Source organism: Bufo bufo, chromosome 5, assembly GCF_905171765.1.
Source record: "Bufo bufo chromosome 5, aBufBuf1.1, whole genome shotgun sequence".
Lineage (NCBI taxonomy): Eukaryota > Metazoa > Chordata > Amphibia > Anura > Bufonidae > Bufo > Bufo bufo.
The window spans coordinates 235,632,828-235,645,300 of NC_053393.1; the positions used below are offsets into that span (position 1 = coordinate 235,632,828).

Consider the following 12,473-nt stretch of genomic DNA (forward strand, 5'->3'; position numbering starts at 1 on the left):
CTAAATATGTTTTTTGCAGGCTTGAATAACAAAGCACACATTTGTGGAAAAAAAAAAATTACTAGCAGACCCCAATTTTTTTTTCACAAGGGGTTAAGGGCTCTTTCACATGAGCAGATGCCATGCGGGTAATCCGCTGCGTGAAAGAGTGGTAGATTTTAAAACACTCCTGCCTGCATAGGCCAGGTTTTTCTGTGTTAAATGGTGTCTTTCCTTATCCCCCTTTTGGAACACACCCTGCATCTTTTTGGGGTCCTTCCCTTCCTTGCTGTCTGAGGGACTTGACCTGGAAAATGTTGCCCTGGTACAACACAGGCACCATGACTTCCAGAAGTACTGGGACCCTCCCCGGCATGGCTTTGAAAAATTAGGGTCTTGATAACCACCGTTTGGAACTGAAGTAAAGTTCCTGTGTGGCCTGCAGATTGAAATAGCACGTACGTATTGCACATTGCCATCTGTACAATGTGTACGGCCAGCTTTTTGTATCACACTTTTATTTTTCGTGTGGCACTATAGGGCTTCAGAAGTTGATCTGAAAGATCAACCCCTCCCATGTACCTGTTGTAGTCCAGGATACAAACTGGTTTGGGGGTAGTGGTTGTGATATCTCGTACAGGAGCAGGGGAGCTCACGTTAGTGTGAATGGTGGTCAGTACAAGGATGTCCCTCTTATCCTTGTACGTAACCTCCATCATGTTCTCATGGAGGAGAGCCTTGCTTTCACCCTCTCTCAGTGGTTGCCCCACCAGGGATCTAGGGTGGCCTCTCCTCCATGAGAGATTTTTGCGTACTGTGCCACAAACCACAGTACCTCTGGCAGTTAGGGACATGAATAGGGGTATGCTTGTATAATAGTTATTCACATAGAGGTAACCCTTAGAGGTGCAGTAAATCCCACACAATCTTCCCACTAACTCCTAGGATGAGGGGGGGGGCATTCTGGGGGTTCTATTCGGGAATATTTCCCTTCGTAAATGTGGAACTTGTGTGTGTACCCGGAGCTACTCTCACAAAGTGTGTATAACCTTGCCTGGTGGAATCTAACCCTCCCTTTAAAAAGTAATAGGGACTCATCTACACAGACATTTTTATCTGGGTTGTACACCTCAACAAACTTGGTGTTAAAGTGGTCAATGACAGGCCTAACTTTGAACAGACGGTCAAATGTCAGGTCGTTTTGGGGTGGGCACTGCATTGTCGTTGTAGTGTAGAAATTTTCTAATTGACTCAAATCGCTTCAGGGTCATGGTGTTACTGTAAATTGGAGTCTGGTAGAAAATGTCCAAACTCCAATATTGTCTAATGTTTTTTTTTTTTATTACGCCCATATGCAGCACGAGTCCACAAAACTTCATCATCTCTGCTGCACTTACTGGGGTCCAACCTAGGGGTCTTGCGTATGGCGATGTAGGGTTCTGATCAATACATTTTTGGGCATATAAATTGGTTTGGGCCACCATTAAATTTACAAAATCTTCAGAGAAGATTTTGAAAAAATCTACTTCAGTGAAGCCCGCACAGTCTATCAGTATTCAGGAGCTGCCCTCGAAATCCGGAATTTGGGACTGATAATCGTCAGAGGCTGGGGTCCATAAGGGTTCACTCTGGGGGGCTGCCTCCGCTGCTACCCTGGGGGGGCTTCTAGAGGGTCCCTCATAAGCGGATGATGATGATGAGGGGTAGAGGAAAGTGGCATCCTCTTCTCCCTCACTGGCAGACTCAGTATCGGAGGCAAGCATGGCGTATGCCTCTTCGGCTAAGTACACTCGTTGGGAAGGACGGGCCATTTTTATTTTATTAGGTTGTGAAATGTGTAAACCTTTATTTCGTGTGAGGGGTGTGTATGTTGTGTTTTCACACGTGAAGGGGCTTGTAATAAATTTGAAAGTAAATGAAGAAAAAAAAAAGGAGAGAAAAAAATCTGTAAAAAAAAAAGTCTTTTCGGCACAAAAAACAACTTGCAGTGCAAACTGAGCAGACACGATCAGTAATGGACACTACTGAACGGTGCTCAGTGGTTGCAAAATACCTGTACGCTGATGGTGCGTTCGTGCAAAATTTAAAACTGACACTTTCCTTTGCAGCTATAGCGCTGCCATCGGCTGGAGCGTTACTCCAGCCAAACGCAGCGCTGGCAGGGGATGCCAATGCTAACCAATTCAGCACCGGTCAACTCCCCCTTACCCGCCCCACAGCTGTATACAGCTTCCAGAGCTGCGATGTGCCGGTCTTCATTTACCGGCCAATCGCAGCGCTTGGAGCTGCAGCACCATACTGCCCTTACCCTTACCTGGCATGGCTGCCTGCTGGTAAGAGCAGCCATGGTGCCCTGATTCTCCCGTGATTGTGCCCCAGCGCCCAGAGGACCTTGTGACATACATGTACATCACTGGTCTTTAAGTTCCGTCCAGATATGACGTACATGTACGTCATGGGTCCTTAAGAGGTTAAATGTCAAAACTTCTTTAAGAAAACTGCCACACGCTGAATAACATGAGGGCATTTACGGCTGGTACACACGCTGTAAAGCATGAGGGCATCTAAGGTTGGTACGCACGTTGAATAACATGAGGGCATCTATGGTTGGCACACACGCTGAATAACATGAGGGCATCTATAGTTGGCACACACGCTGAATAACATGAGGGTATCTATAGTTGGCACACACGCTGAATAACATGAGGGTATCTATAGTTGGCACACACGCTGAATAACATGAGGGTATCTATAGTTGGCACACACGCTGAATAACATGAGGGGATCTATAGTTGGCACACACGCTGAATAACATGAGGGGATCTATAGTTGGCACACGCTGAATAACATGAGGGGATCTATAGTTGGCACACACGCTGAATAACATGAGGGGATCTATAGTTGGCACACACGCTGAATAACATGAGGGTATCTATAGTTGGCACACACGCTGAATAACATGAGGGTATCTATAGTTGGCACACACGCTGAATAACATGAGGGGATCTATAGTTGGCACACACGCTGAATAACATGAGGGGATCTATAGTTGGCACACGCTGAATAACATGAGGGTATCTATAGTTGGCACACACGCTGAATAACATGAGGGGATCTATAGTTGGCACACACGCTGAATAACATGAGGGGATCTATGGTAGGCACACACGCTGAATAACATGATGGGATCTATGGTTGGCACACACGCTGAATAACATGAGGGTATCTATGGCTGGTACACATGCTGAATAACATGAGGGCATTTATGGCTGGCACACAGGCTGAATAATATGATTATGAAGGCATCTATGGTTGGCACAAACGCTGAATAACATGAGGGGATCTATGGTTGGCACACACTGCTATAGGACCTTGACCACTTGTGCTTTTTAGTAGCTTTGGTGCCTAAAAATAAAATTGCTTTAAAACTTCCACAAAAATTCCACAGTGGTGGACTGTTTCTATGTGAATTCTGAAGGGACATGTGCCACCCCCATTTCTTCTCTGTGCAGCAGCCGGGTCTTTACAGCTGCATTCTGACTAGAAAAGTATGCGAAAACCGACATAGACTAAGCACTCCGTCTTTCTAGCCCACTAAACCGAAATATAACCCCAAGTAGAGCCCCTCATCCACCGGCAGGACGTTACACGGTTGACGCCCGCACAGACGCTAATTTTCGTGCTCAGTCGGAGGGCCAGTTTATTACTTATCTCCACAGCTGACTGTGCTTTGAGCTGCCAGCCTATCAGCACCCTTCTTTTACTTTTAGCGACAAAGGATGCACCTAAAAGCTGTGAGCTCATTGGCTGCTTGCACAAATGTCACTGATTAGCTCCAAATCTAACGGTGGGGTGGAACTCAATGCAACAGGGAAGTGTTTCCAAAACCGTACACTGCGCCCGTTAGAACCACTCTGTACTGTAGTGTAACGGAATTACAGCACATAGCCTCTGATGCCTCCGTGTGTGGGGGCACTAAATGGGAAAAACTACTGTGGGGGTAAGAATGCAAGACTGTGGGGGCACTAAAAGCGCAACTAGCCTGTGGGGGGCACTAAGGGGGCTAAACTGCCGTGTGGGGGCACAAAGGGCGCAAAACTTCTGTGTGATGGTACTACCATGCGGAGGGGGGAACTAAAGATGCAAAATTATAGTCGGAAGGGGGCACTAAGGAGGCAAAACCACCATGTGGAGAGGCACAGAGGAGGCAAAACCATGTGGAGGGGGCACTAAGGAGGCTAAACCATGGTGTGAAGGGGGCACAGAGGAGGAAAAACCACTGTGTGGAGGGGGCACAGAGGAGGCAAAACCACCATGCACCATGTGTAGGGGGCACAGAGGAGGCAAAACCACCATGTGGAGGTGGCACTCTGCAGGCAAAACCACAGTGCGAGGGGCTCTCCGCTGGTAAAACCACAGTGTGGGGGGCACTCTGCAGGCAAAACCACATCGTGGTGGGGGGACTTCGGAAGGCAAGACCACCATGTGGAGGGGGCACTAAGGAGGAAAAACCACAGTGTGGAAGGGGCACAGAGGAGTTAGAAATACCTTGTAAGGGGTTGTATGGTGAGCAATGTAACAGTAGCTTCCAGCAGCTCTCAGACCCCTTATATACTCCCCTACAGGCTACATAATACAGCTGCCAGGGCCCTCATCAGACCACAGCACAAGTGCCCGCACTCTCCCTGCCCTGGACGCAGCACTGCTGCTCTGCTCTTCTTTCCAGCTCTTGTCCTGCATCTGGCACAGTCTGTAAGGGGCGGGGAGAAGCAGTCACATGATCTCCTGACGTCACGCTCTCAAAGACGCCAATACATTCTAGGCTGTACCCTCCAATTAACTTGCGCACAGTGATCGCTAGGTTGAGCTCTGCTCTCATCAGTGCCTGAGCTCTCCATTTCTATCGCAGGGATTGTGATTTGGAGGTGATCCATCGCATGGCTGTGGAAGGAAGGTCCGGCCATAAAGATCTGTCAAACAAGTCGAAGGAGCAGAGTGGCTTGATGGATATGCACCCTAGGCACAGGCAGAGGGGTACAGCTGGCACCAAGGGGAGGACCAGGACCCCGCACCCGGGCACAGAGACCACCCAGCCCAGGAATAAGGCAACGTCTTACCTCAGCCCTGCCAATGTAAAGGTTGGGACGACCCTGATTATTGGTGAGAGCTGATTTCTGGGGATGTGTGCATTGTAAGGTCAGGGCATGAAAGTTTATAATGTTAGGTCTGGTGCCAGGGACTGGCAGAGATCTGTGCTTCTATGTATTATGCCATTCCAAGGGTTCACATAGTGATGGTAGTATATGTTCACATGTAGCAGATATGCTGTGGACTTTCCACCTCGGAATTGTGGGTAGAAGATCTGCAGCATATTAGGGTACGTTCATGTAGTGGATTTATGTGACAGAGATATGAGACTTCAGTCAGTAACCGTTGGAACCCCCACCAATCCTGAGGAAGGGGTCCTGTTCCCCCTTCCTAGTGGAGCGACATGTCAAGCTCCATTCATTCTCTATGGGACTGCTGGAGAGAGGTGAGTACAGCGGTCCCATAAAGAATGAATGGTGAGGCATGCCACTCCATCAGGACATGCAAACGGGACCCCCCGTTCTCCGGATCGGAGGGGGAACCAGCAATCAGTAGGGGATAACTTGAAAACTTGGCATAACCCCAACAACTGCCATGGGTCTGTACAGTAATTACCCCATGTGGACTAGATCTAGTCCTTGTGCAGCGACGCCATCGCGGTTAACAAGCAGGAACCGCATAAAGTGACATGTCTCTTCTTAATGCCTCATGACTAGTGTTGAGCGAACTTGTGTTTTAAGTTCGGCGTCTAAAGTTCGGGTTATCGAAAAATCGCGTTATGGATTCTAAATTCCGTTATGGTCCGTGGTAGCGGAATCCATAACGCGATTCTTCGATAACCCGAACTTTAGGCGCCGAACTTAAAACACAAGTTCGCTCAACACTACTCATGACCACCACCGGATCCTTATTTCGGATCACGGATCCGCAAAATATGGAAACCTTCTGCGTGCGTCCTGCATGTTCTCACCCCCATCAATAGAAAGGACTGTCCTCCCCAATACAGACCAGAATAGGACATGTTGTATAATTTGTGGAATGGTCACACGGAGCTGCAAAAATCTAGACTTGTGCATGGCCCCATAGACATGATTGGGTTAGAGTGCTGTCTGTAAAAAATGCAGTTGATGACAAATACGCTAGTGTGAATAAAGCCTAATGCGGATGACAAATCTGCGTGGAAAAAAATTCTTGCAAACATTGTTGCTCAGATATAGGCACTTTATATATAGGCATCGCGAGATTACGGCACTGTAACTTTGTGAGCAAGGAGGCGATTCGGAGGACGCAGGCGGTGCTGGGCTCCTTCACAGGGGGCGTGGCTGGGCTCCAAGAAGGTTAGTACAGTCCCTTGGGCTCCTTACTAGGGTCATTTACATACATATAAAATCATTTTTTAAACGAAATAAAACCACACAGAGCTATGGGACAGGTATATTGCGGAGATCTATCCGTGCATGTCTGCAGCTCTATAGGGTAAAACGAGGTTATAGATTCCCTTTAATAAAGGCCTATTGAAAAAAAAGATTTTTAGCCAAAAATGAGTAACATGCAGTCATAAAAAAAAAAAAAAATCCTCCGAAGGTGTACATAGCCTTTAAGTGGCATAAAGAATATAACCTAAAACAATGCCTGTGAGAGGAAATCTCCATCCATCATATGGCAGGGTCTTCTGCGGCTGCTCTTCCTCCTGGTGTCAGTAGACACAGATCTCACACTTTTTATTTCATTGAATTCCAGCCTTTTTGGATTCTTAGAACATGTCCTCATGAAAAAAAAATATCCCTTTCTCTTACACGCTGTGGATTTTCTGCAGAATTTCTTCTACGTGTGGATGTAGCTTTAGGCCATGTTCACATGATCTATTTGGTTTGCAGGTTTTTGCACGTGTTCCACACCGAAATCCGTACATTATCCGCTCTCAATTCAACTCGATTTTTTTTTTAATCGGTCAATCCGCTCTGTAGTTCATACAGAGGGTTTTTTCTTTTTCTATGCGATGATTGATAGTGTGGATTCCATGTTAAAAAAAAAAAAAAAAAAAAAAAAAAAACATTGAAATCAATAGGAGTGCTGAAAATGACATCAAAGTCCACACCAAAAACCACTTCAAACAGAAAATTGCATACAAAGAAACAGCATGGCAAACCTGCGCCAGAATACAGTGGCGGCAATGTGGGTTTCATCAGAACTAATCGCATGCTGCTCTCGCATCCGCATGCTGTAAAAATTTGCTGCACAGACCAGTGGTGGAGATTTTTAAATATGTAGGATCTCAGTTTCTGCTGCACAAAGAGCAAGTGGAAGTGGAAATCTGCAATGAAATTCTAGATTTTGCAGGGGATTAGCTGCAGGTGCTGCCAAAGTTCTGACTCCATTTTAGCACACTCCCACTCCTTCATAAATGGCCAATAATTTAGTAATAACAGTTTTCCTGTAGTAAAATGGTAACATCTGACTTTTTCTTATCATTATTTAAGTAATCAGGCTATTATTAGAACATAATACATATTTATTGGAATACAATGTCTGAAATTCCTGACATTTTCTAAATTCCTGTAAGTTAAATATGCAATGCACTGTGCATTTAATAACTGGAAAACACAGTTAAACGCAATAATTGTAAGAAATCTATGAATTTGACCTAAAAAAGTAAAAAAAAAAGCTCCATATGTATTTCCCAGAAATGCAGAGAATCATGTGCGACTCTACATGGGAATAAAAAAAAAAAACATGTAAACAGTGCAGCCAGCGAAGGGATTGGCAGAGGGGAGAGGCAGAGGAGTAACAGGGTGAGAGGTGGATTAGTTGGGCAGCAGAGTTGAGGATAGATTGGAGGGGTGTGAGAGTGCTAGATGGAAGGCCACAGAGGAGGATGTTGCAGTAGTCTAGGCGGGAGATGATGTGGGCGTGTACAAGCATTTTTCGCAGACTCAAATTTGAGGAAAGCGCGGATGCGGGAGATGTTTTTGAGTTGGAGGCGGCAGGTGGTGGAAAGGGCTTGGATGTGCGGTCCGAAGGAGAGGGCAGAATCCAAGGTCACTCCAAGGCAGCAGACTTAGGAGCAGAGGTCCTAGGACAGAGCCTTGCGGGACACCAACAGAGAGGGAATGAGACAAGCAGGTGGTTTGTGAGTGGGAGACGCTAAATGTCCGTTCTGTGAGGTATGATGTGATCCAGGAGAGGGCCAGGTCCGTGATGCCAAGAGATGAGAGAATTTGTAACAGAAGGGAGTGTAACAGAGTAATGTTTTTTTGGTTTTGGCTGTTAGTAGGTCATTGGTGACTTTGGTGAGGGCAGTCTCAGTTGAGTGGTGGGGTCGGAAGCCAGATTGTAGCTGGTCAAAGAGGGAGCAGGAGGAGAGATGAGGACAGTTCAGAATGGACATGTTCTCAAGTTGCTTTGAGGCATATGGAAGAAGTGATATGGGGCGATAATTGGACAAAGAAGATGGGTCAAGTGAAGGCTTTTTGAGGATGGGTGTAATGGTAGCATGTTTAAAACATGATGCCAGAGGTTAGTGATAGGTTGAAGAGATGAGCTAGGGGATAAACACTGGTGAGGTTGGGGATGAGGTGGGATGGGATTGGGTCAAGTGCACAGGTGGTGAGATGTAATCTGGAGAGTAGAGTGGAGAGTTTTTCTTCTGTAATGGCGGAGAAGCGGGTTTTGGGAGAAGAGGACTGAGCAGTTGTGTAGAGGTTCTGTGGGGACTGTGCACTGACGCTGGGTTCACACATGAGCGTACCGAAGGAGCGCTCTGTATGCGCGATTTTATCGGGCGTACAGACGCGGCTCCGGCAACTAGCAAACGCCCATTGTCGCGCGTTCCCGGAAGTCTATGTACGGGAACGCGCGACCATACGCCCCAAAGAAGCTCCTGCACTTCTTGGGGCGTAGGGCGTTTTACAGCGCGTTCGACCCAGAAAGAAAAGTTTTTGAGAGATGAAGAAGTCATGAATGTAGGACAGTTTGTTACAGACAGAGCGTGCATTCCATAATGCTCCTGCAAGAGGAACCAAGGGAGCAGGGGTCAGAGGAATGGTTATTAGGTTTAGGCTACATGCACACGACCGTATGTGACATCCGTATGCCATCCGTTTTTTTTTTTTTTTTTTGCGGATCCATTGTAACTGCCTAAAACGGACAAGAATAGGACATGTTCTATTTTAAAATAATAAAAATAATTGCGGGGCTACGGAACAGACATACTGTCGCATTTTTTGCAGACGCATTGAAATCAATGGGTCCGTATCTTATCCGCAAAATAAACGGAATGGACACGGAAACAAACAACGTTCGTGTGCATGTAGCCTTAAGGGGTTGGTGGAGATTTGTAGTAGGAGGTAAAGGTGATAGTGGGGATTTTCTGAGGGGGGCCTGGATTTGGAGAGATATCACCATTCATAAGGAGAAGCAGAGAAAGTGTTAGTAGGTGAGAATAAGATAGGGCATGAGATATCTGTGTGTTTGGGAAGGAAATGTTTTACATTGCCAAACAGGTTTGTGCAAGCTGTCAGATGAGAAGGTAAGATGGAGGGAGAGATGAATAGTTCCTTGCTGGGTAAATGGATGTGGGGGTATTTCAGGAGGTTTTGGAAAAGTGGAAAGAGTAAGATGAAAGACTGAAACATTGTTTGCATTAACTATTTCTGTAATTACCTTTGGTCCCCTTCTGGTTACATTCTGGTATAATTCGGTATGTGCACTTAAAGGCCCCTTGCAGACGAGTGTTCGTCCTGCAGCGAGTCCGCATCGCAGCACCCGGCCTGACCTCCCAGCACTGATGGGGGTCACATAGCATTATATTGATTTATGATTTATGATGCTATGTAACCCTTACAGTTTTGGAATGTATTGGATAACACTGGCATAATGCTGGATCTCCTGGGCACCCTTAGAAGGCAGGTCCCGATGGGTGAGAAGGCATCGGGACCTGCCCTCTACGGGTGCCCAGGAGATCCAGCCTCAGGCTCGTCTCCTAGGCAACCTGTTAGTGTATTACTCAGTGTAATACACCAACTGGCAATGTATTACAATGCAGATGTATTGGAATGCATTGTAGAGGGGATCAGACCCACAAAAGTAAAATCTCAGAGTGGGACAGAAATAAAGTTTAAAAATAAAAGTAAAAAAATGAGTTTTTAATAAATAAAAAAACGCCCTTTCCATACATATGGAAACGTTTTGTGGAATAACTGAACGGAAGAGGACTTAAATCAGAGAAAAAAAAACCTCAGATATGGAACAACGGATCCGTGAAAAATAGACAGCAAAACAACGGTCGTGTGCATGTAGGCTTATTCATTGGAATACCGGATCCGTCTTTCCGGTATCATCCAGAATAACTGATCCGGTATTGAATTTTTTCAAAGCTAGAAAGACCAGAAAACCAATTTCAGCAGCAATTTCCGGAACACTTGGTACCGGATCTGGCATTAATACATTTCAATGCAAGTGCAGTAGTGTTCCGGATTTGTGGCTGGAAAAAATACCGCAGCAAGACCCTTTACTGGATTTCAATACCAGAAAAGAATAACACTAGTGTGAAAGTACCCTCAGATTCATACGACTCAGTTTTTAATCAGGTGTGAACAAGAGGGGAGGGGGTTACATTTGGCCTAATCAAAGGAGCACCAGTTACAGGGGTGAAATAGTCAATGTAAACAAATACTCAATAAATCCAGCAGGAAATGAGACATTAAGAGTTCAATGCAGACATACCAGGGGATGAGAAGGAAAGATGAGGGGTGTGGACAATATCAGACTCTGGAAAAGTTGGGTGCAGCAGTTAGGTTCAATGCAGACATACCTGGTAAGGAGAGAATTGGGTGATGGTCAGTAGACAGTGATGACAAAGTGGATTCCATATCCATAATATTACATTCTGCTATAATTCGGTATGTGGACTTAAAGAGTTGCACGTGAAAGATGTTGCATTGAAAAGCTATATTCAGTGATTGTCATAAAAGGGGTGTCCAGTAATAAGTAACTATTCACAGGTGCCCACATCCTACCTCTGCTAAGAAAAGAGTCATACTTACCTGCTCCTTGCAGCTGCAGTCCTGTGCAGTGGCTCCCATGTGCCCATTTTGTGGTCCGCTGCTTGTTTATTTATTTTCCAGCCTGAGCATGATTATCTTCCCCACAAGAACCACATCACCACTTGCTGAAGCCAGCTATTGGCTGCAGAGGACCATGCCAAGGACAAATTAAACATGCATGCACCAAAAGATGGACAAACAGGAGTCAGCACGCAGGACCAGAGTGGCGGATAGTAGGTAAGTATGAATATTTCCTTAGTGAAGGCAGTGTGCAGGCGCCTGTGAAAAGTTACTTATTCCCAGACAACACCTTTTAATGCTGTCCTGTCTAGCAGTTCTAAGATATCTTGTAGGCATGTCCAACAGTGAACTTCCTCTTCTAGTCTTTAGAGGAGGAAATTACTGCTGAGTGTGTGCAGCACAGTTTCAGGCATTGTAACTAAGGGCATTGGAACAGCATGAAGATACCTTGTATAACGACAGCAGAGAACATAGGAGAGGTGAGAACTGATTATCTATCACCACTAGAACACCCTGCTTATCACTGTTTATAGAATACAGGACAGGAGAGAACACAGGAGAGGTGAGAACTGATTATCTATTACCACTAGAACACCCTACTTATCACTGTTTATTAAGGGACAGGAGAGAACACAGGAGAGGTGAGGATAGATTATCTATCACCGTTACAACACCTTGCTTATCACTGTTTTTAGAATAAGGGACAGGAGAGAACTTAGAAGAGGAGAGAACTGATTATATGTCACCACTTATCATTGTTTATAGTATAAGGACAGTGGAGAACACAGGAGAGGTGAGAACTGATTATCACCACTAGAACACCTTGTCACTGTTTATAGAATAAGGGACAGGAGAGGTGAGAACTGATTTTCTATCACCACTAAAACCCTGCTTATCACTGGTTTTGATAAATAAGGGCCTTAGATTGATAGAACATAAAATATATTTAAGATTACCATTTCTAAACTTCTCTAAATTGATATGATAGGTAATACATTAATTACACATTATTTACAGTTGCAAGAAAAAGTATGTGAACCCTTTGGAATGATATGGATTTCTGCACAAATTGGTCATAAAATGTGATCTGATCTTCATCTAAGTCACAACAATAGACAATCAGTCTGCTTAAACTAATAATACACAAAGAATTAAATGTTACCATGTTTTTATTGAACACACCATGTAAACATTCACAGTGCAGGTGGAAAAAGTATGTGAACCCTTGGATTTAATAACTGGTTGAACCTCCTTTCACAGCAATAACTTCAACCAAACGTTTCCTGTAGTTGCAGATCAGACGTGCACAACGGTCAGGAGTAATTCATGACCATTCCTCTT

The 12,473-nt window shown here is 45.2% G+C and overlaps 1 protein-coding gene across 3 annotated transcripts in view; it reads left to right on the forward strand.

Annotated features, from left to right (window-relative positions):
- Window positions 1–4,825: 4,825 nt before the first annotated feature.
- DPY19L1 (dpy-19 like C-mannosyltransferase 1) overlaps window positions 4,826–12,473 on the forward strand; it is a 234,875-nt gene continuing 227,227 nt past the window's right edge. For 2 of the 3 annotated variants that reach the window (XM_040432907.1, XM_040432906.1), the window contains exon 1: window positions 4,826–5,139. In XM_040432907.1, the coding sequence (XP_040288841.1) occupies window positions 4,917–5,139 (223 nt within the window). In that variant the 5' untranslated portion in view covers window positions 4,826–4,916. The remainder of the gene's footprint in view (window positions 5,140–12,473) is intronic. The other variant, XM_040432908.1, reaches the window with a different exon arrangement.